A 20886-nucleotide genomic window follows, 5' to 3' on the forward strand; every position below is an offset into this window, starting at 1 on the left:
ATTGGCCCATATAGTCTGTGTGTATATATGGTTATGCCAGCTTTTATATTAAGGCTGAATCATACAAAACTGCTTTTCTTAAGTTGCAAAATGGTCAGTTTTTAGCACTGTCATCTGTTTCGTCTTAATCGCTTTCCATCTTTTTCTGTGTTTCTGAACAGATCAAATAGCGTGAAATTGATGTGTCCTTTCAATGTTTACATGGACCTACCTCTGAAACCATCTCTATCCAGACATCTCTTATGACTATTTATCCATTCAGATTCCATGTCTCTTACTCAGTTTAACTTGGTCCTTTATGTTTTCCTAACATTTTGCATTTCATTCAGATTTCCAAGATTTCTAGGCTAAAGTTGTATATACTAGCCTTGTAATTTATTTCTTGTTACTTCTTAAAGTTCTGTTTTCTTTTTATTTTATTTGCAGTTAAACATGACAGTGTTTCATCTTTTTTTTTTTTTTTTTAAGCTTGTATTTGGACTTTTCAAAGAATCGGTTCTTGGATGTATTTATATATTTTTTTCCTGTATTCCACTATATTAATTTCTACTTCTGTTGTTATTAATTCGTTCCTTTTGCTTTCTTTGAGTTTTGTTTTGCTCATTTTCTAACTCCTAGAATTGAATGCATTTCATTTATTTTCATTATTTCTTCTTTAATAACAAATAATATCATTGTGGTCAGGAAATGTGGCTTGTATAGTTTTGGCTTCTTGGGATTAATTTAGCATTCTTTCACTAAGGATTTCTGTCCGTTTCATTTTGTATTACTATTGATTTTTGCTTAATATATTTCAATGAGATGTTATTCTACATCAAAAAATCCCTGTTTAATTACTAGGTGATGTTCTTTTTTCCACTATAAGCATGCCTGCCCTGAATTCTACTTTGCTGATACTAACATATCCACTCTTGGTTCATTTTTTTGTTTTCATTTGCTGAAACACCTTTGCTACTGCTTAAGTTGTGAGCTCTTTAAAAAAAAAAAAAAAAAAAAAAAAAAAAAGAAAACACTTTAGGCCAGGTGCGGTGGCTCACGCCTGCAATCCCAGCACTTTGGGAGGCCGAGGCAGGCAGATCATGAAGTCAGGAGATCGAGACCATCCTGGCTAACACGGTGAAACCCCGTCTCTACTAAAAATACAAAAAATTAGCTGGGCGTGGTGGTGGGCGCCTGTAGTCCCAGCTACTCAGGAGGCTGAAGCAGGAGAATGGTGTGAACCTGGGAGGTGGAGTTTGCAGTGAGCTGAGATCATGCTACTGCACTCCAACCTGGGTGACAGTGTGAGACTCCATCTCATAACAAACAAACACTTTAGGCCGGGCACGGTGGCTCACACCTGTAATCCCAGTAGTTTGGGAGGCTGAAGCAGGTGAATCACAAGGTCAGGAGATCAAGACCATCCTGGCTAACACGGTGAAACTCTGTCTCTCCTAAAAATACAAAAAATTAGCCAGGTGTGGTGGCAGGCACCTGTAGTCCCAGCTACTCAGGAGGCTGAGGCAGGAGAATTGCTTGAATCTGGGAGGTGGAGGCCACAGTGAGCTGAGATCACGCCACTGCACTCCAGCCTGGGCAACACAGCGAGACTCCCATCTCAAAAAAAAGAAGAAATCATTTTATTTGGTTATATTCCCCTAAATAGCACTCTGTTTTAAATTCAGTTTTTCAGTAGAGCAGTTGGATCCATTTACCTTCATTGTTTTGTCTTTAGTGGTTGCTCTTCTGTGCTCTTAATTTATCATAATTGCTTTTTATATTTTTCATTTTTTCTGTTTTATCTTTTGGCATATTAGCTATAATTTATATTCTGTTTTTGCCAGAGTTCTGTGATTATCTTTGGGTTTTTCAGAAACATTAGTTGATCTAATGGCTCTTACTTGTCAGAATTGAACATGAAATAGCATCTTTTACATTCTCTATACTTAAGACAAAGGGTTTTATTCCCCACCTCATTCTACTTCATAGTTTTTAATATGATCTGAAGTTTCAAGCTGAATTTAAATATTTTATATATACATAACTAGATAGATACACACACACACACACACACACACGGGGACGGAGGAGGAGAGACACTGATGTTCCCTTTCAAACAGTTAAAAACTATTTTGATATTTGCGTTATGTTTTAGAATCAAATTTGGCATCTCTGTGTTGACTGGTTTCAGTTTTCATCACCAGTAAGCACAGAGATGTCAATCACATCACCTTGTGTTTATGCCATCACTTTCCCCTGTAAACTCTTAGTTTTGATTCATTCCATAGTTGGTTGGAAAACATTCTCAAGTATTTATTTCAAAAACGATGCATAATTGGAACATTTTCTGAGCCCTTGCGCATTTGAGAATGTCTTTTCTTTATTGTGGCCTACATACATATAAGACAGTCTAGCTGGGTATAAAATTCTTAGTCACAAATTTTTCCCCTTAAGACCTTATAGACATTGCTCCATGATCATCTCACTGGCTTGTTGTTCTTGTTTTTTAATCTGTATATATTCTTTTCTTATCCTGGTATTTCATATGTTTTGCAGAGCTGTGTCTGGATGTTGGTCCCCTTTCGTTGATTTTTGCAAAACTTCAGTGAGCTCTTTCCTTCTAAATATGTACATTGTCTTTTTCCTCTAAATTTTGTAAGAGTTTCTACAATTTATTCTCCGTGTTTCTGGATCAGTTTTCTACAGTATCATGAATCTTTGCTGCTTTCAAAGTGGATTACTTATTTATTTTTAGAGACAGAGTTTTGCTGTGTCACTCAGGCTAAAGTACAGTCACAGCTCACTATAACCTCAAACTCCTGGGCTCAAGCGATACTCCCACCTCAACCTCCCGAGTGGCCATCACACCTGGCTATGGTCTTTTTGTCTGTCTTATTTCATTTTTTTAAGAGATGGGATTTTGCCGCATTGCCCAGGCTGGTCTTGAACTCCTAGCCTCAAGTGATCTTCCTGCCTCGGCCTCCCAAGTGCTGGGATTACAGGTGTGAGACCACACCCAGCCCTTCTGAAGGGGATTTTAATTGTGCTACAGTGATTTCATCTTTTTCCAACTTTTTCTTTCACACATCCTTTTTGTTTCAGCTCAGCTTCATCTCCCTTACTGCCTTTCTTGTGTTAGTTCATAGAGGCTGTGTCATTTTACTCTTTTTAGTCTGCCATGCCCATTTGGCATGTACACCTATTGTGTATGGCTGTTTTTAAGCCATACATAAAATGACAAAGATGAATAGTTGCAACAGCAACTGTATGGTCCTCTATGCCTAAAGTATTCACTGTTTGGTCCTTTGAAGAAGAAAAAAATTGCAGATCCACGTACTGGCTCAATGGCTGGATTCCCATCTCAGATTTAAGGAGGATGGCCAGGAAGGTGCAGAGCTCCGTCTTCAGCTCCTTGTTCCTACCAGCCTTTCCCTGGATTTCCTTCTGCTCTGTGGAGGTAGTGCTCTTCCCTTCTCTGCATTGCCTGATTTTCTGATTCTCTGCAATGATTTAGAGAGAAATACAAGGTGAGGCTGGGCGCAGTGGTTCACGCCTGTAATCCCAGCACTTTGGGAAGCCGAGGCGGGCAGATCATGAGGTCAGGAGTTCGAGACCAGCCTGGCCAACTTGGTGAAACCCTGTCTCTACTAAAGATACAAAAAATTAGGTGGACGAGCTGGCGTGTGCCTGTAGTACTAGCTACTTGGGAGGCTGGGGCAGGAGAATCGCTTGAGTCCAGGAGGCGAAGGTTGCAGTGAGCCGAGATCATGCCATTGCACTCCAGCCTGGATGACAGACAGGGCGTGACTCCATCTCAAAAAAAAAAAAAAAGAAAGAAATACAAGGTGAGATCTTTGCTGTACTACCGTCCTTCTGGTCCCTACCAGTTCTGAAACTTCCTGTCCCTGGAGGAGGGATCGTCCCCACTGCCCCCACTCACTTCCTGCTTATTTGTTCTCTGGTCCTTGTCAGTCTGTCCTCCTCCCTTTTTTCAGGACCTTTCTGCTCATCAGACAAAGAGCTGTGTCCTGAGGTAAAACCTGAACAGGTTTTGCTTATTCCACCACCATCTGCCTTTAATTACTAGAGATTGCTCCCAGATCCCAGCGTTGGGTCATCATCAGTTTCGTTTTTTGGCACTAGTGTGAATGTTCAGGTTTTCTCATTGTCTTTATGGCTATTTTGGAACAAAACAAGGAGGAGCTACACGAGAGGCTGCCAAGTAGATGCCAGTTTGAAGAAGGAGTCAAAGCTGCATTTTAAAGCTGTGGTTTGTCCGTCGTGAAGCACTCTCTAGCTTTGTGTGTACCATAGAGAACGTACAGTAACGTTTTCCTTGTTCGGGGGCCATTGTCCAGTGACCTCAGCTATCTGGAATACAACCTAAACAAAGAGTCCACAAGCAGCCAAATAGCTGTCACAGTGTCCATGTTCTGAAGGTTATTTACTTTACCCAAGGGAGAATGTTTCAGCCTCTCCTTCCAAGCCTAGTTACCTGTATTTTACATACAATTCTAGCAAGCTTGGTCTTTGTTTTCCTAGCAAATCCGAAGGGCGAAGGGCGTAAGGGACATTTTGCAACAAGCACACTGATCTGACAAGAATTTCCAGCTGACAGGAAAGACACCAAAAAAAAAAAAAAAAAAAGCAAATGCAACTCCAAATGCTCAGAGGCTGATGTCATTTTCTGTAAGGGCAAGCAGCCTGAGGTTCTCTCTCTGAGCACTCTCCAGTTGGACTCAGCAGCCACCTTATCTGGATCTTTCCTCTGCCACACTGGGTGCTCAGTGCTAATCATGGATGCAGAGACTGTCCCCATCTCTCACAACTGGTTCAGACTGTGGTTCTAACCCTGGCTGTGCTTTAGAACCATCTGGGGAACATTAAAAAAATTCAGACACTCAGGTCACTCCCTTAACCAAAGAAATCAGAAAGTCCTGGGAGCGGGACCCAGGCATCGTGATGCCGCTGCATAGCCAGGACTGGGAGCAGGAGGTTAAGAGCAGGGGCTCGGCCGCCAGGCTGCCTCACTGGGCACACGACCTTGAGCTGGTGAGTCACCAGTATCTCCGTGCCTTAGATTCTCATCTAGAAAATGGGGCCTGATTGAAGGGCCAAGATGAGTTCATCAACCGTGAGAACAGTGCCCAGCGCCTCATTAGTATGGTGGGAGTCGCTGCCATTAGTGAGGTACACACTGGATATTCATGGGTGATGACTGTGATTTGTCAAGCAGGGCCTGGGAGTGCAATCTAATTAGGCAGTGATGGATGCCACACATTCTAGGGCAGTCTCTGTCCCAGGTAGACACTTGCTTCTGGAGAGAAGAGCTGTAGAGGTTTCTAGGCTGGGACAGTGACGCCGAAGGGACAGGGGCAGGCTGTCCCAGGAGTCATCTGCCTCCCTGCTGCCTCCCTGGGGCGGAGCTTACCTTGGGCAGCCTGCTCTGGAACCTTTCTGCGCTCTCAGTTCTAAGCCAGGCACTGCAGTCCCTCCCTCAAAACATCCCTGAGGCTCGGAAGAGCTGACGTGCTCAAAGGCCCCCTCTCTGCCCCAGCCTGTGCTATCTACGAGGCTGAGATGAAGGGGTGCGCCTTGGCCCATGGCCTGGAGGCAGGTGAAAGGGATTTCCTCCTGACTGGAAATGAAAGCGCTGGTGTGGGATGATGGCTTTTGTAAAATAATAATAATAATAATAATACAATCAAATAACAAGGCAAGGAGAATGGATTCAAGGCCGCCCCTGCGAGAACGTCACTGGGCACCGCTTGCATTCCAATGCGCTTCCCTAAGTGGAGAAAGCAGGAAGGGATTTCAGCCAGCTCACGCAGAATCGCCAGGACTTACGCACAACCTGGGTTCAGCCCCAGCAGTGGCTTCATTGTGAGCGTCATCTGTCCCTGAGCTGGCAAAGAGGCGGCCCAGAGCGGCTGTTCACCACAGGGAAGTGCGGCCGCGGTGCTGGTGGTGCTGATGGCGCCGTTGACTTGCGTGTTTGGGCTGCCGTCACTTTCATCCAACCTCTCAGGCTTGGCCACAGTAGAGTGAGGGCCACTCTCTCTGGACAGCCCAGTCCCTGCACCTCAAGAAATCCCTACTCCAGCAACCAAGCAGCCATCCAGATGGCAGAAGGGATGGATACTGTGGCCACCAGCGTCGTGGAGCCGGGGTGTCATGAAGGGGCTCCGAGGGCTCAGATCATAGGCAGCAGGAAGCAGGGCTGTTTTTCTCCCATTTCCTCAGACTGGTTCCTAACTGGGGGCCCCAAGAGGCTGGCACAGGAAGCAGTGGGAGGCTACCACACCCATGGCCCCCAAGGTAGTGGGATGGAGCTGCATTGATCTTCATTGAGGCATCAGTCAGTGTATCCCAGGACCTTGATGGAGGCAGCAGCCGCTAGAGGCCAGCTCTGGAGAGGGCTGCCTGAACACTCCCTGTAGATCTAAGCCCTGGGTTGGGGTGCAGACGGCACCAGGAGGCCTCGGCTTTCCTGCTTGTGCTTCCCCCTGTGCTCCCACACAAATCACTCCTCGCCTACCTTGACCTTGGTTTTCCGTCTGCGGGACAGAGGCTGCCACCTACCCCTGGAGCAGTCGCCCGTGTGTGCACGTGTATGTTTAATCTTTCCCCGCCTGGTCCTCTTTTCCTGATCCCTCACCGGGACACACACGCAGCCGACTTCTTACCAACCCATGCCACCACTGCTTCTAGAACAGGCTGGGCCCCCTGCAGCTCCCCACTCCTTCCCCATGGCCAGCCTGGCTGGTCTTCCCCTCGGCAGTCTGGGAATTGCTAAAATACAGGGCATTCCTCATCCCTGGCTCTGAGCTCACCTCCGCTCACACTGAGGGGATATCTGTCAGAGTATCGCCTAACCAAGAGTGCAGGGATCTCGGCATCTCAGGCCAGCCTTGACAGTAGCTACCCGGCGTGCACTGGGCAGGTGGCTTACCCTCTTCGAGCCTCAGTTTTCTTGTCTGCAGAATGGGAATGATACCTACACATCAAAGAAGGGTTGTGAGAAGTGAAGGAGATCCTGCCTGCTGAGTGCTGGGGGCAGGGCAGACCGGGGGAGATTTGCTGGGCCTCTGCGATGGGCTGTGCTGTCACGTGAAGCTGTCACACACAGACTTAGCGAAGGAATTGTGTCTCCTTGTTCAAAGAACAGCGATGGCTGGCAGGGAAAGGCCATGGTTGGGCTGAAGTGAGGAAGTTGCCTTTGGGGGTTGACACAGGCCCAAGGGCTGGCAGGCCCTGGTGCCCCGCACATCCTGCTTGGCTCTCGGCTGGGCCCTGGAATCGCCCAGTGATACCCAGTGGACGCAGGCCCAGCAGCCCTGCCTCTCAGCAGTAGGGCCCATTAGAACTGAACTCGTCTTCGTCAGGCATTTTATTTGCACACTCCAGTAGAGTGGACACCAAAGGGGTTTTCTAATGCTTCATGAGCTGCTAATTTCCCCCGTGACCTCTTTTGTTGAGACCTGACCCCAGCCAGAGGCTCTGCGCCATGAAAGCCAGCGCCTGACACAGACCCGGGGCGCGGGGTGACAATGAGGCCTCTATCGGCTTTAATCAGGCTCCAGTTGCGTCTTAAGAATAGGGAGATTCTGTGTGGCGCTCAGAAGCCCTGGGTGGCAGGAGCCCCCCGAGACTCTCACGGAGGCCAGGGCGGCTGCAGGCGGTGGCTAAAGCATTCGTCAGGCCAGGGAGGGGGTGGGTGGGTCAGATGGGGGCCCTTTGTCCCTCAGGCCTCTTTAGAAGCCCAGTCCTGCCCTGAATGGCCGCCTGCCCGCCTGGCCTGGCCCATGGGTATCACAGGCCTCTGGCTATTTAGGGAGGCGGCCTCCTACTCTGCCCGCCAGCCTATTCATCGCCAGCCTAATTAGTTTTTGTCTGTGCTCCCCCCACCCCACTGCAGACTGCGATTCCTACTGCAAGGCCTCCAAGGGGAAGCTGAAGATTAACATGAAAAAGTACTGCAAGAAGGACTATGGTGAGTGAGAGTCCCCTTGTGTGGGGAGGATGGGAAGGGGCCACGTGACCAGCGAGGCGCTGGGGCTGGGGTGCAGCTGGCTCCCGGTGGGTGTTGGTCGTGGAGACCCTGTGACCGATGGGAACTAGCCGGACGGATCCCATGCCTGGGAATTTCTCATCTTTTCCTCCTTGGCCCTCAGAGACAGGGGGCATGAGGAGCCCAGCGGCCTGGTTTCTCCCCTTCACCGCCCCGAGCCTGGGACACCCAGGCTGGCCTCTGGCCTTGACTCTGCCCCTGATGGGCTGTGTGGCCACAGATCAGTGGCTGTACCTCTGTGGTCTTCTGTGTCTGCATGATACTGCGGGGATTTGAACCGAGTCCATGTTGCTCAAAGGGAAGCTCTCTGGGGATCAGACAGGGACTGGGAGCTCCCCGGTGCATTTCAAATGTTCTGCCAGGCTGTAGCGGGGCCGGAAGTCGGCGCTGTAAATGGCTCAGCCCTCATTCCTATGCACCGGAAGTTTCAGTGCCCGGATCTACGGGGCAGACAGTCCTGGGGGACTGCAGACATTGCTGTCACCTGTGACCTCAGGCTCCCTTCCCAGGAAGGGTGTGTCCTGTCCGCTTGCCCTCACGGTCGTTGTGGAGGGCGGAGACGGTCTGGGAGCCTGCAGGAGGAGGGCCCCGCAGTGGCCAGCAGGCAGGTGTGTGTAAAGAGCTGGGGCTGGTGGTGGGGGCTCTTCAGAATGGGGGATGCAAACAGAAACCCCAAAAGTATTGTCCAGCTGACCACTGGCAAGGCCCCTGCATACAGCCAGGGCATGCACGTGGGTGGCTGAGGCCCTGCCACCATAGACCAGGAAGGAGGCCCAGGGCTCCTGAATCCAGACGTGGTTCTTTCTAGCATGGGGCCTCTCCTTGACCTGGTGGGCCGGGGACTGAGCCTGGGGCTGGTCACCCTCTTCTGGGCCCACAACAATCCATATCTGCCCACCTCCCTCCGTCGTCCTCCTCACTCCAGCTGGACGTAGCCCATCTCTCCTGTCCCATCTGTAGCTGGCCCCAGGAGGTGGAGCCCCCATCCCCTCAGTGGCCCTGCCAGCCCCAGTACCTCCTGGCCACCTCTGGGAAGGCAGAACCACCTCTTTGTTCTGCTCAGCTTCCCAAGACTGTCCTAATCATATGCTTCTCAGGGGATCTGGGATGAGTCCCGTTGCTTACCTGAGCCTCAGTTGCCTCATCCATAAGATGGAGATGATGCTATTTGCTCCCAGAAAACAGTGACCTCTGCATCCAAAGGAAGCTGGTGGGGAAAGGGGAGGAAGGAGGAAATGGCGGTGGAAGAAGTGGGGTGAGAAATGAAGGCCACCTGTGGAGGAGGCCTCACCGCCCAGAATCTGAGCTCCGTCCCTTCCCTGACCCCGTGAGGGTCCGGCGGCCCTGCCCTGGGACTCGGGCCTCATGGAGATCCTAACTGGGCCAGCTGCTTGAAAACAAGGCTTTCTTCTTTAATAAGGACAGTGGTCGGGACCTTTTAGCATAGTGAAATAAATGACGAGGCCCAAAGGTATCCAAAGGAATCTAGAGAACTTCTAAAATGTTCTCATTTATTGTATGTGTGTATGTGAGAGTTCATACGCACACTCCCAACACACACACTGAAGCCAGGGTAAGACCCCAGTCATCCAGCCCCACTCCCCACAGGCCGTCTGGCCTCCCACAGGGTGAAGAAGAGCAGCTGGCACGTATTATGCATCAATTCAGAAGCTGCCAGGCCATGGACATCGACGTTCAAGGCCCTCCAGGGGTCCACAGTCAGTTCCTAAAAGCTGCGTTAAGCTGTATACATCCCAGGGCAGTGCAGAAACGTCCGATTCCCACGGGAAAACAAACCTGGATTTAGAAATCAAACTTGCAGTTACATTAAGTTAAAGGAAGTGCTGTCTCCACGCCAGGAGAGTAGGGGCCCCGGGTTGTTTTGAAAGGAGCTCAGGGCTCGGTGTGGTGACTCACGCCTGTAATCCTAGCACTTTGGGAGGCCGAGGTGGCCAGATCACCTGAGGGTAAGTATTTGAGACCTGCCTGGGCAACATGGTGAAACGTTGTCTCTACTAAAAATACAAAAATTAGCTGGGTGTGGTGGCGCGCACCTCTAATCCCAGCTACTCAGGAGGCTGAGGCAGGAGAATCCCTTGAACCTGGGAAGCAGAGGTTGCAGTGAGCTGAGATCACACCACTGCACTCCCGCCTGGCCTCCTGGGCAACAGAGTGTGAGACTCCATCTCAAAACAAAACAAAACAAAACAAAACAAAAAACAAACACCACATGCAGCCCCTGAGCTGCAGGGACTGCATCCTCCCAGCCCTGGGTCTCCAGTGTCCCCTGGGGACTGTGAGGTGGGCCATGGGGCACGCCTCTCCCCGTTCCCCTTGGCAGCCCTCCTGTGAGATGAGGACTTGAGCAGGAGACCCAAGGCTTTTGCAGCTTTCCTAGGCTTCGGACCTGGGCACCACAGCACTGTCGTCCTAGCAAAGCAGCGGACCCCGAGGAGTTACGGGTTGCAGAGGGAAAGCCCTCTCCTCTCCCCATCCTTCCCTGCACAAGGCCTGGGGGTAACCTCAGCAAGGAAGTAGGAGGGGAAGGGAGAGGATTTAGGTGGGCTTGCTTGGGGGATGGATTGTTCTGATCGCCTGTTTGGTTTGGTTTTCGTCTTGAATAACCGTTTCAGCAGCTACACTGTGGAGAGGCAGCTAGGAGCAGGGAGGAAGGCGCCGACTCGCAGCCTCTGCTCTGTTTTTCATGATTTTAAGTGAAATCGTGAAAATGGGGCTTGTAAAACTGCCCAAAGCCGATCCTGTGTTCCACCGGATTCTAGTTGACTCAACCTGGTTTTCTTGTCCTCTGACTTTGTTCCTTCCAGTGAATTCTGCCTCCCCAACAATGTTCCAGGGGGCACTTTGCCCCTCAGAGCTCTCCTGGCCCCTCACCCTTCTCTTCAGGCAGCCTCTCTCTTTCTGCTGAACCTGACACCCTCCTTTCATAGACTCGAAGGAGCCCCTTAGGCCTTCCCTGCGTCCTGCCCTATTGTAGCAGCCCTGGGCAATGGGGGGCATCTCTCTTTGTCGGGGAAGGGTGGGGCACAGCCTCAGGTGTCATCAGACCCTCTGTTCCCTGACTCAGCCTTCCCTTTGCCCGACACCCGACTCCCTCATGGGTTATCAGCGAAGCAGGTGGCAGGGACGGTGGACTTCAGGTTCAGGTCATAGGCAGTGACACGGGCCTGGCTGGGTGAGGTGACTTGCCCAGTCACCCAGCCAGGCAGTGGCCCGGCCTCCCACTCCTTCCACAGAGGCCTTCCTTGAGCTTTTCCTTCCCATCACAATTCCTGCAGAGAGCTGCGGGCCAGCCCCACATGCTCATCTTTCTAGACCTCATGGTGGTTACCCGGTTCCTGCCCCGACACCCACGGCCCAGGCGCCTCACCTGGCTGTCTACATTTCTGCTGCAAGACAAGGCTGGAGGAAGAGCAGGTGGCGGGGGGAACACAGTGGGAATCCCCCCAGGGAGATGATGGGGGCTGGGGCTCTGGCACCGCTAGCTTTCATGTCCTCCTCACCACGCTCCAAGCCTGTGACTCCACAGCCAGGACTAACACTGTCCCTGGCATTCCTCAGCCCTGGCGGTGGTGGGGTGTTTCCGGTTCCAGGACTGTTCCTGGGACTCTTGTGGTCACTTAAAAGTTGGGGACACTCGGGGTGGCTGAGGCGTGAGGATCACGAGGTCAGGAGTTCGAGACCAGTCTGGCAAACATAGTGAAACCCCGTCTCTACTTAAAATACAAAAAATTGGCCGGGCACGGTGGCTCAAGCCTGTAATCCCAGCACTTTGGGAGGCCAAGGCGGGCAGATCACGAGGTCAGGAGATCGAGACCATCCTGGCAAACACGGTGAAACCCCGTCTCTACTAAAAAATACAAAAAAACTAGCTGGGTGAGGTGGCGGGGGCCTGTAGTCCCAGCTGCTCGGGAGGCTGAGGTAGGAGAATGGCGTGAACCCGGGAGGTGGAGCTTGCAGAGAGCTGAGATCTGGCCACTGGACTCCAGCCTGGGCGACAGAGCGAGACTCCATCTCAAAAAAAAAAAAAAAAAAAATTAGCTGGGTGTGATGTGCACCTGTAATCCCAGGGAGGCTGAGGCAGGAGAATTGTTTGAACTGGGGAGGCGGAGGGTGCGGTGAGCTGAGATTGTGCCATTGCACACCAGCCTGAGCAACAGAGTGAGACTGTCTCCAAAAAAAAAAAAAAAAAAAATTGGGGAGTCCTCCCCACCGCCAGCTCCGGCTGTGTGTTCAGGCAGGAGGCAGGCCAAGAACAGTGTCTGGAAAGGGATTGCACGGGCTTCTGCGGAGGGCTCAGAGGAGTCCTGCAGAGTTGGGGGACAGGGCCTCGGGAAGCGTGCTTGGTCAGAGAGGAGTGAGTGGCCCCACAGGGGCTGGCAGGGGCCCTGAGGACAACGCCAGGCCCACAGGTTTCTCTGAGGCTGGGGCGAGGCCCCCAGTGGGCTCTGCTGGCCTCTATGGAGAATCTCCCATGAGTCATGTGTTGGGCCCCTGGCCCCTCTGAGAAGGTGTGTAAGGGGGTGTCCCTCCCACACAGACTTGGGCCAGCCCAGGGAGAAGGTGACCAGCAGGGGGAGGGCAGGTGGGAGCTGGCCTGGGGATGAGAGAGCAGGGGAGGCCAGGCCGGGCGGGCCAGGGCGAGCCGGGCAGGGGCTCCCTCGGAGGCTGCGTAATCCCCGCTCTCTGACTGACACCCGGCAGGGGGCCAATTAGGAGAAGCATATTTCCTTCACCCAGGGCACTTGGATGTTCCAGAAGCCGCTAATTAGAACCTCGGGTTTGCTGCCCCTGCTGGGTGAAGAGCAGGCCTGGCTGCTAGCCGCCCCGGACCCCCTTCCTCCTCCATGCCTCGCGGGCTGGGCCTTGCCCTTGTGTGGCTGAAGAGCGCGGGTCTGGGGCTCCGCGGACCGGGGCAGTGGGGGCGGATGAGACGGGGCCTGCGGGCTCGGGGCACCAGCCCTGCCCCGTGTTCTCTCGGGCACACACTTAGTGAGCCAGAGCCCAGTTCCGGTGGGCTTGGAGGCACAAAGCAAGGCAAAGGGATTTGGGGTGGGGGGGCCTCAGTGCCAAGGCCCTGCCATGCCACTCACATTGGAGGGACCCCAGGACCGAAGGGAGCTCTGGAGACGCAGGTTACTAATTTGCTGTGTGACTGGACAGGGAGCTTTGCCGCCGGGGCCTCGGTTTCCTCATCTGTCACATGGAGGTGTAGTCCAGGGCACATGATATCCTTCTAAGTGAGACCCTGGCCGTGTCCCCTGCCCACAGCAGGCACCGTGTCTAAGGGGCGGGGGCCGTGGGGAGGCTGTCTCAGGTCACCTGGCCGCCCTCTCCTGGGGCACTCAGTCCTCTGTTGCCCTCTAGGGGATCTGGCTCTTCTTGCAAATGCTTGAAGGAGAGCTGCCAGGGAGGCTGAGCGGGGAGCAGTTGTTCCCAGAACACAGGTTTTATTATTTTCAAGCGCATTCGTGATTCCTACCAGCTTCTCAGGAAAGCCCAGCCTTGGAGGGACCCTTCCTCTGCCAGGAGGTGGCGAGTGGAGTGGGTGGGTGTGCACGTGCCCACCACACAGCTGGCATCCGGTGGGGCAGCTCAGATACAGGCGGAGCACGGCCCTGCTGGAGGCACCTGCCCTGTGGTCACACAGCACACACCTGAAACCATGGTCCCGGAAACCACCGCCAGGGGGACTGAAGCATCCCAGCCCTGCCCCACGAGGCCCCGCCTCACACCCCACCAAGCCAAGAGGCTTCCTTGGCGGAGCCCCTCTGCCTCCTCCTCTTCCCTTCCCATCTCCCTTCCACCCCCTTCCTCCCATCCCATTCCCGTGCTCCTGTGGGGAGCTCCACTGTTCCGTCCTCACTCACCTCCTCCTGTCTGCACTGCCTCCCACATCACACAACCACTGTGCTCACGTCCACACCACTCACAGGCACACATACCGCACACACATGCACACACCATCATACATACCACACACATCAAACACCATCACACACACTATCACACAGGCACACACACACCACACATCACAGATAGACTATCACACACATACACATAAGCACACCACACACACACACCACACGCACGCATACACAATCACATCAAACACACCATCACACACTATCACATAGGCACACACACCACACGCATACACACCCCACACATCAAACAGACTATCAGTCACACATCATACACATACACACCATCACATACGCCACACGCACTTTATCACACAGGCACACACACCACACACATCAAACACAGATACATAGACTATCACACACAGGCACGCACACTATCACACGCATACCACACATGCATGCACACACAATCAGGCACACACGCACATAGGCACACATGCATGCACACACCATCACACCACACACATCACACACCACATACTTTATCAGAGACACCACACGCACACACACAATCACACATCATACACATACACCACACACACACCACACATCAAACACAGATACACAAACTATCACACAGGCACGCACACTATCACACACATCACACATGCATGCTCACACACTATCAGGGGCACACACCACACATGCATGCATAGATACACCGTCACACATCAAACACACCATCACACACCCCACACACATCAGGTACACCATCACACACTATCACACAGGCACACGTGCACACACACATCAGATATGCACACCACACACAATCATACAGGCACATGTACCACACACATGCACACATACACCACACACATCAAATAGATACACCATCACACATTTTATCACACGGGCACACATACCACACATGCACACATACCTCACACCCTGTACGTCAGATACACACACCATCACACATACACACTATTGTACAGGCACACGTACCACACATGCGTGCACACCCCACACACATCAAATAGATTCACCATCACACAGACTTTATCACACAGGCACACATACCACACATACATCACACACGTCACACCATATACATCAGATATACATACCATCACACACAATCACAAGCCACAACTACCACACACACCATCACACATGCATACAATCGCATACACATTACACATACCACACATCACACACATTCACACACACTACACACATCACACATTATCACACACATGCACACCCCATCACACACACCATCACACATGCCTACAACCACATACACATTACAGATATCACACACGTCACACTACACCACTATACACATCACACACATTATACATGCACACCCCATCACACACACCCCATCACTACACACATACCACCACACAAACAGCATCACACAGGCGTAACTTATCACGCACATGCACACACCATTACACATACACCGTCACAGCAATGCACATCCCGAGAAGAAGTCCTGGCCCCTCACACACCCGTTTCCACCCCCAGCTGCCCCTCCACGCCCGTTCATTCAGCGCCTGCTGTGAGCCCCGTCTTGCCTTGGGTGCTGTGCTTGTAGATCTGTGTGAGGCTCAGTCTTGACCCTCGGAGAGCTTATAGTCTAGGAGGGGAGACCGACACAGACAAAAGCCACAGAAGGAAGGGTGTGGCCGGGTTGCAGCCTCAGGTGGGCGCACACAGAGTGTAGTCCATTCTCTAGAGAGGGCGAGGGTGGGAAGGCTTCCTGGAGGAGGGAGCCTGAGTAACCAGTGCTCACTGGGCAAAGCAAGGCTCCCAGGTGGAGGGAGGAACGTCTCCAAGGAAGAAGCTAGGCATAGCACGGGGAAATGGGAGAAGAGTATGAGCCGGGTGTTCAGTGCACTGTGGGGCCCAGGGAGGCTGGAGAGAGGCCGGTGTTGGCCTCATGAGTTGCATCTGTGCGCCGAAGCCACTCTGACCCCTCCGGCTCACGTGGACTCGCGGGGGCTCCCACTCACGCCCCCACCCCCCCCCCCCACCCCCTGCCTCAGGTGGCCTGGGTGCTGCCGCTGGCCTCTTCCTACTCCCTGGGACTCAGAAAGGGGGGAAGACAGCTCCCATTCTGAAAGGTGAGATCATCTCACTTCTGCCAGTTCTTGGAAAAGTTATTCGTTCCCAGAAATGTTTATTAGTCACCCCTTTTGTTGAAAGACATTTTGGCACCACCAGATGGAAAAATCAAAATGCTTCTCACAGGATGATTCGTCTCAAGTATTCCGCCTGACATCCCACAAGGATGATTTCTGAGGATACAACTCAAGGAGGATGTTCTGTTGGCATCTGTGGGGAGGAGCCGAGTCTGTTCAGCTGTGTGTGTGTGTGTGTGTGTGTGTGTGAGAGAGAGGAGTGTGAGAGACTGTGTGATTATGCGTGTGTGATTGTGACTGTGACTGATTACGTGACTGTGCACACATGTGCACGTGCTTGTGTGCTCTCTTGGGGGTCCATGGAAGCAGTGGGCCTGGGGACCTGAGCAGAATTCTGATTTGCATCCCCGTACCCTCCGTGTGCCCCGGCACCTCCCAAGCCAGTGGAAACCAAGTAGGGGGCTTGCCCATCCAAGAACTGTTCCCTTCTGCTGCTGGGCCCCGGACCGGGTACATCACAGCCTTGGTGCTCATCCTTATTTAATCTCCACAGACACACCTTGCGAGGGAGGGATTTTCATTCCTGTCAATGGAACACTGAGACTCAACAAGATAAAATACCATGTGCAGGGTTAGGTACTCCATGGCTGAGACCTTGCTTCTCTCCCACACCCGGGAGGCAAGGCTTTGGCAGCAGGAGTAGGCGCGGCAGCCCTTTAGAACACTCAAGAACTGGGACCCCAACGGGGCCCCTGACTCTGGAGGAGCCTTGGAGGAGAGGCCACAGACATCTTCGTGGGCAAACAGGCGGGAGCGGGCACCGTGGTGCTGGGGATGTCCGAGATGGTGCAGCGCGGGCACTGGGCATAGTGGCAGGGACGGTGGTGGTGGTGGGTGGTGACAGCAGAGGTGGAATCGGTGATGGGCATGGCTGCGTGTTGGAGGAAGCTTCCAGGAAGACCCCTGATGGTGAGTGGGGAGACCAGCTGGAGTGGAGGCGGGCGTGGAGAAGAGGCAGTGAGGGGATGGCCGTGGCTCACTGCGGAGCTGATGTGGGTCAGAGCGTGGCGGACAGTGGTGACTGGGGCTGGTGGAGGTGCTGGTGGATGGATCCCGCTCCTGGCTCAGCTCTTGTCCGGTCGCTCAGGCTGGGAATCAAATGAGCCGGAGTGGGGAGGGTCTCACCATTCCCGCTGCTTGTCTCCAGCTAGCCTCAAGGACACGGGGCTTCACAGCAAATGATGGACTCTCCCCTTCAGCAGCACCCTCTCTCCTTTTCTTGACCTTGGAGTCAATGGCTATTCCTGATCAGGCTCAGTTCCTTCAAGTGCGGAAAGCTGGACAGGTTATCAGCCCCTTTGTAGGAATGAAGTTACTATGTCTTGGATGTGGGCACAGATGTTAGGGGAGCACCCTGGGGGCTGTCCCCCAAGGTCAGGGCCCCTGCTGTGGGCCCAGAGGCAGCTGATGTGATGGCTGCGAGAGGCCACCTCCCCTGAGCAGTGCCCCCCTGTCCAGGGACAGGACGAAGACCAGCCAGCAGCACGTGGCACGGTATTTCGGAGGCTTGCTGACCCTTCCCTGGGGTCACTGGCCCCTGGGGAATCCTCTGATTTCCCCCACCAGATGTGACCCCCCTCTCCCCGAGTGCCAGGCCCATATGGAGGCCAGATGTGGAGCTGGGCCCATGTGAGTCAGCCTGAGGTCGTGGAATGTGGGTGACCACCAGGTTGGCCAGGGAGGGCCAGTCGGTCCCCATGACAGCTCGACAGAAAAGCCCCAGAGCCCACAGGAAGCCGCTCTGGTGTGAGCCCGGTGGGGGCAGGGTGCTGCGATACTGGGGCCTCCTAGCTCAGGCGGCTCTGTGGGGGATGCGGCCCTTCCCAGCACAGTGACTTGCCATCCCGCAGAGGGGGAGCCCTGAGGGGAGAGGTGGGCCCCAGAAGGGCTCTCCCTGGGATCTGGGCAGCTTCCTGGCCCTCATCTGCCCTTTCCCTGGAGCTTCCTCTTGTCTCTCCCGATGCTGTTTTCCTCTCCTCTCTGAGCATCCTGTTTTTAGGAAGGAGGGGTGGGGAGGGAGGGCTGTAAGGGGCCACAGAAGCATCTGATGAATGGTATCTCCTGCCCTTTTACAGATAGGGACACCAAAGCTCAGAGTAGGGGTGGGGTGGGGTGGGGATCTGTCCAAGGTGCCCGGAGTGTGCGGCTGGGGACACCAGGCAGGAAAGGCTAGTCTTCTGGCTCAGCCATGCCCTGTGTGTGTCTGACCACAGAGCACTTCTGCCGACGCAGAGCACAGGTGGGCATTTTGTGAGGTGTTCCGGGTGGCCCTCCCCTGGCATGAGTGCCTTTGGTACTGAGGACCTCGGCACCTCTGTCATTGTTCCTGGGTTTCCTCCCCAAGGCCTGTCCCAAAGTCTTCACATACCTGCCAGCTCAGCTCTGCGTGTGCTGGGCTCAGGCCTCTGAGATACTGTGGGGGTACCCGGGGGGGGGGGACCCCAGCCTCCCAAGAAGCCTACAGGAGCTTTGGGAGGCATCTCTGCAAGCCCTGGCCCCTGAGTCAATTCATCCAGCAGCACTCAGCTCCGCCCCCGCCCTGCTGTGGCCCCCGGGTCTCAGCTACTTCCTTCAGGTCTCCTCAGGGAAGCAGATTTTGAAGATGGCTTGACTTTTAGGAGCCGACAGGAGTTCCGAACCAAGTCCCGTGTGTAGAGGGTGCATGGATGCTCATCCCACACGGGACAGGGCTCCACACCAGGGTGCCCCGGGAGCGGCCTGGAAATGCCAGCCCACCTTGTGGAGAGGGGATGCTCTTGGCTGTCGGGCAAAGGGGCTTGCTGGAGGTGACACCTTGGTGGGGAAATGGGCAGTGTTTGAGAGGTTCTCAGCCAGGCCACTCCCGCTCTTTGGGGGTGGTATTAATCTACATCTGCAGGTCTGGTGGCCTCTGGCTGAAACACTCTCCATACCAAGCCTTCTGGGAGCCCTGGAGGGAGCTGAAGGTGGACTGGACTGAGCCCACGCCAAGGGAGGATGGATTTCCCACTCTCCCTCCTCTGGAGGCTGGGCCCCCACTGCTGCTGAGGGTGCCGGCCTCGGGGCGTTGTGGGGCATGCTCACTGCTCCATCCTCCTCCTGGGTGGTTCTCGATGGCATGTCCCACCAGCCCTGCCCTCACCGATGCCTTTGTTGTGCAAGGAGCTAGTTGGCTGATCCAGCCAGCCTGGGAGCACTGGGGCTGAGCCAGAGGTGGGAGGGCCTTGGCGGAGGGGAGCACTATCCACCCTCCAGGGTGACTCTTGACAGCCATGTCCCTGCCTCTGGTGGGCCCAGCCCCTTAAAGGGTCGGGGGAACAAGCGTGGAATTCAGAGGCAGCCAGGCTGTTTCAGTTCGTTCTAACGGGAGAAGGCGGCTGCAGCTTCCTCCCTGGGCAGCAGGCTCTCCCCGGGGCTGCTGTGCTGGAGGCAGCAGCCCCCATGCCGAGGGCGCCCCAGCTGGGGCAGGGCCCAGATCCACTCCCCTTCTTAAGCCTCTTGCAAAGAAGGGTGCCAGCCCCCGATCTCTTCACTGATGAGCCTCAGGGTGCAGAGCTGGACAGGCCAGGCCTGACTGTGCCCACTTCCCAGGGGACAGGGCTGGTCTCCTTCCCAGGGGTCTGGCTCTCTGATTCTAAGACCTCCTAATGTCCTGTCCTCCGGGGACCCCCAGGTAGACAAATGGTCTCAGGTAGCTAACTCCTCTCCCTTCCCAGAAACAGAGCCCAAGCACCAGGACCTAGCATGGGAAACTGAGGCAGTGTCCACACTGCTTTCAGTTCCGTGAGAGAGGGTCATCCTGTTCTTATGGTTGAGGGGAAACCTTCAGCCAGCTCTAAGTTGGGTATCCTCATCTTGTTCAAGTCCTGGGGCAGGGCCCAGGTGGCGGGCACATGGCAGGAGATCCCTGAGGACTCCTGAGGGCAGCAGTGGCAGTTGCCAGGCCTGGCCACAGTGAGCCTCCAGCCCTCTGTCTTGTTTGATGTAGACTAGGCGGGGGTCACAGTGACCGCCCCCATCTCAGGTGTGGCGGCCCCTTGCGGTGACCCCGTGTCCCAGGTGTGGCGGCCCCTCTCCTACATTTCCCGGCAGGGAGTCGGGAGAGGGCAGATGAGCATCACTGAGACCAAACCTTGGCTTTGGCGGCCCTTCCTCCCTTCGCAGGGCCTGGGAAGCATGTGCTGAGTTGCGTTTCAGGAAAGCAGCTGCAGCTCGTGACACGCTTTCCACAGCGGGAGATTTATGGGGCTGCGCGGCTTTCATGGTTTCTGTGGGGTTCCTATTCTCCCCCCCATTTGTCCTGGCCGCTGTCTCTGAGGCAGATGGGTGACAAGCTTCCCCTAGCTGGACCGGCCCAACAGGAAGGTATGGCTGGGTGGGGGAGGGGTGAGGCTGACCACCTCAGCCTCCTTCGGAGGGGGAAGCTGCTGGGAGCCACTGGGGGCCCACCTCGAGCAGCCCATAAATCTCTGAGACCTCCAGGAGGCAGGAAGCCTCCCCGGGGAGGTGTCCCACACACTCAGGCCTTGCCAGGGAAAGGAGAAGGGCCGGCAGCCCCCAGAGTCTGTGCCGCGGCCACTCCCCCAGGGCCCAGCCTGCAAGTTGTTTATTCCGGGCTGGGCCTTTCCTGCCATGTGTCAGTTCCCAACAGGCAGATGAATGAGCAGCATCTGTAGCTTCTGCACCAGCCCGACAGCTCCTACAACCTGGCCTGGGCGGGGAGCTTTGATCCCAGCAGGAGGTCCCCCAAATCTGCAAG

The 20886-nt window shown here is 54.1% G+C and overlaps 2 protein-coding genes across 6 annotated transcripts in view; one reads left to right on the forward strand and one right to left on the reverse strand.

Annotated features, from left to right (window-relative positions):
- NTN1 (netrin 1) overlaps window positions 1-20886 on the forward strand; it is a 245786-nt gene that overhangs the window by 218378 nt on the left and 6522 nt on the right. For all 4 annotated transcript variants that reach the window (XM_045376314.3, XM_045376311.3, XM_065532767.2 and 1 more), the window contains exon 6: window positions 7898-7972. In XM_045376314.3, the coding sequence (XP_045232249.1) occupies window positions 7898-7972 (75 nt within the window). The remainder of the gene's footprint in view (window positions 1-7897; window positions 7973-20886) is intronic.
- STX8 (syntaxin 8) overlaps window positions 9523-20886 on the reverse strand; it is a 358471-nt gene continuing 347107 nt past the window's right edge. For both annotated transcript variants that reach the window (XR_012425279.1, XR_012425280.1), the window contains exon 10: window positions 9523-9847. The gene's annotated coding sequence lies outside the window, so the exon portion shown is untranslated. The remainder of the gene's footprint in view (window positions 9848-20886) is intronic.

The sequence above is a fragment of the Macaca fascicularis genome, chromosome 16, assembly GCF_037993035.2.
Source record: "Macaca fascicularis isolate 582-1 chromosome 16, T2T-MFA8v1.1".
Lineage (NCBI taxonomy): Eukaryota > Metazoa > Chordata > Mammalia > Primates > Cercopithecidae > Macaca > Macaca fascicularis.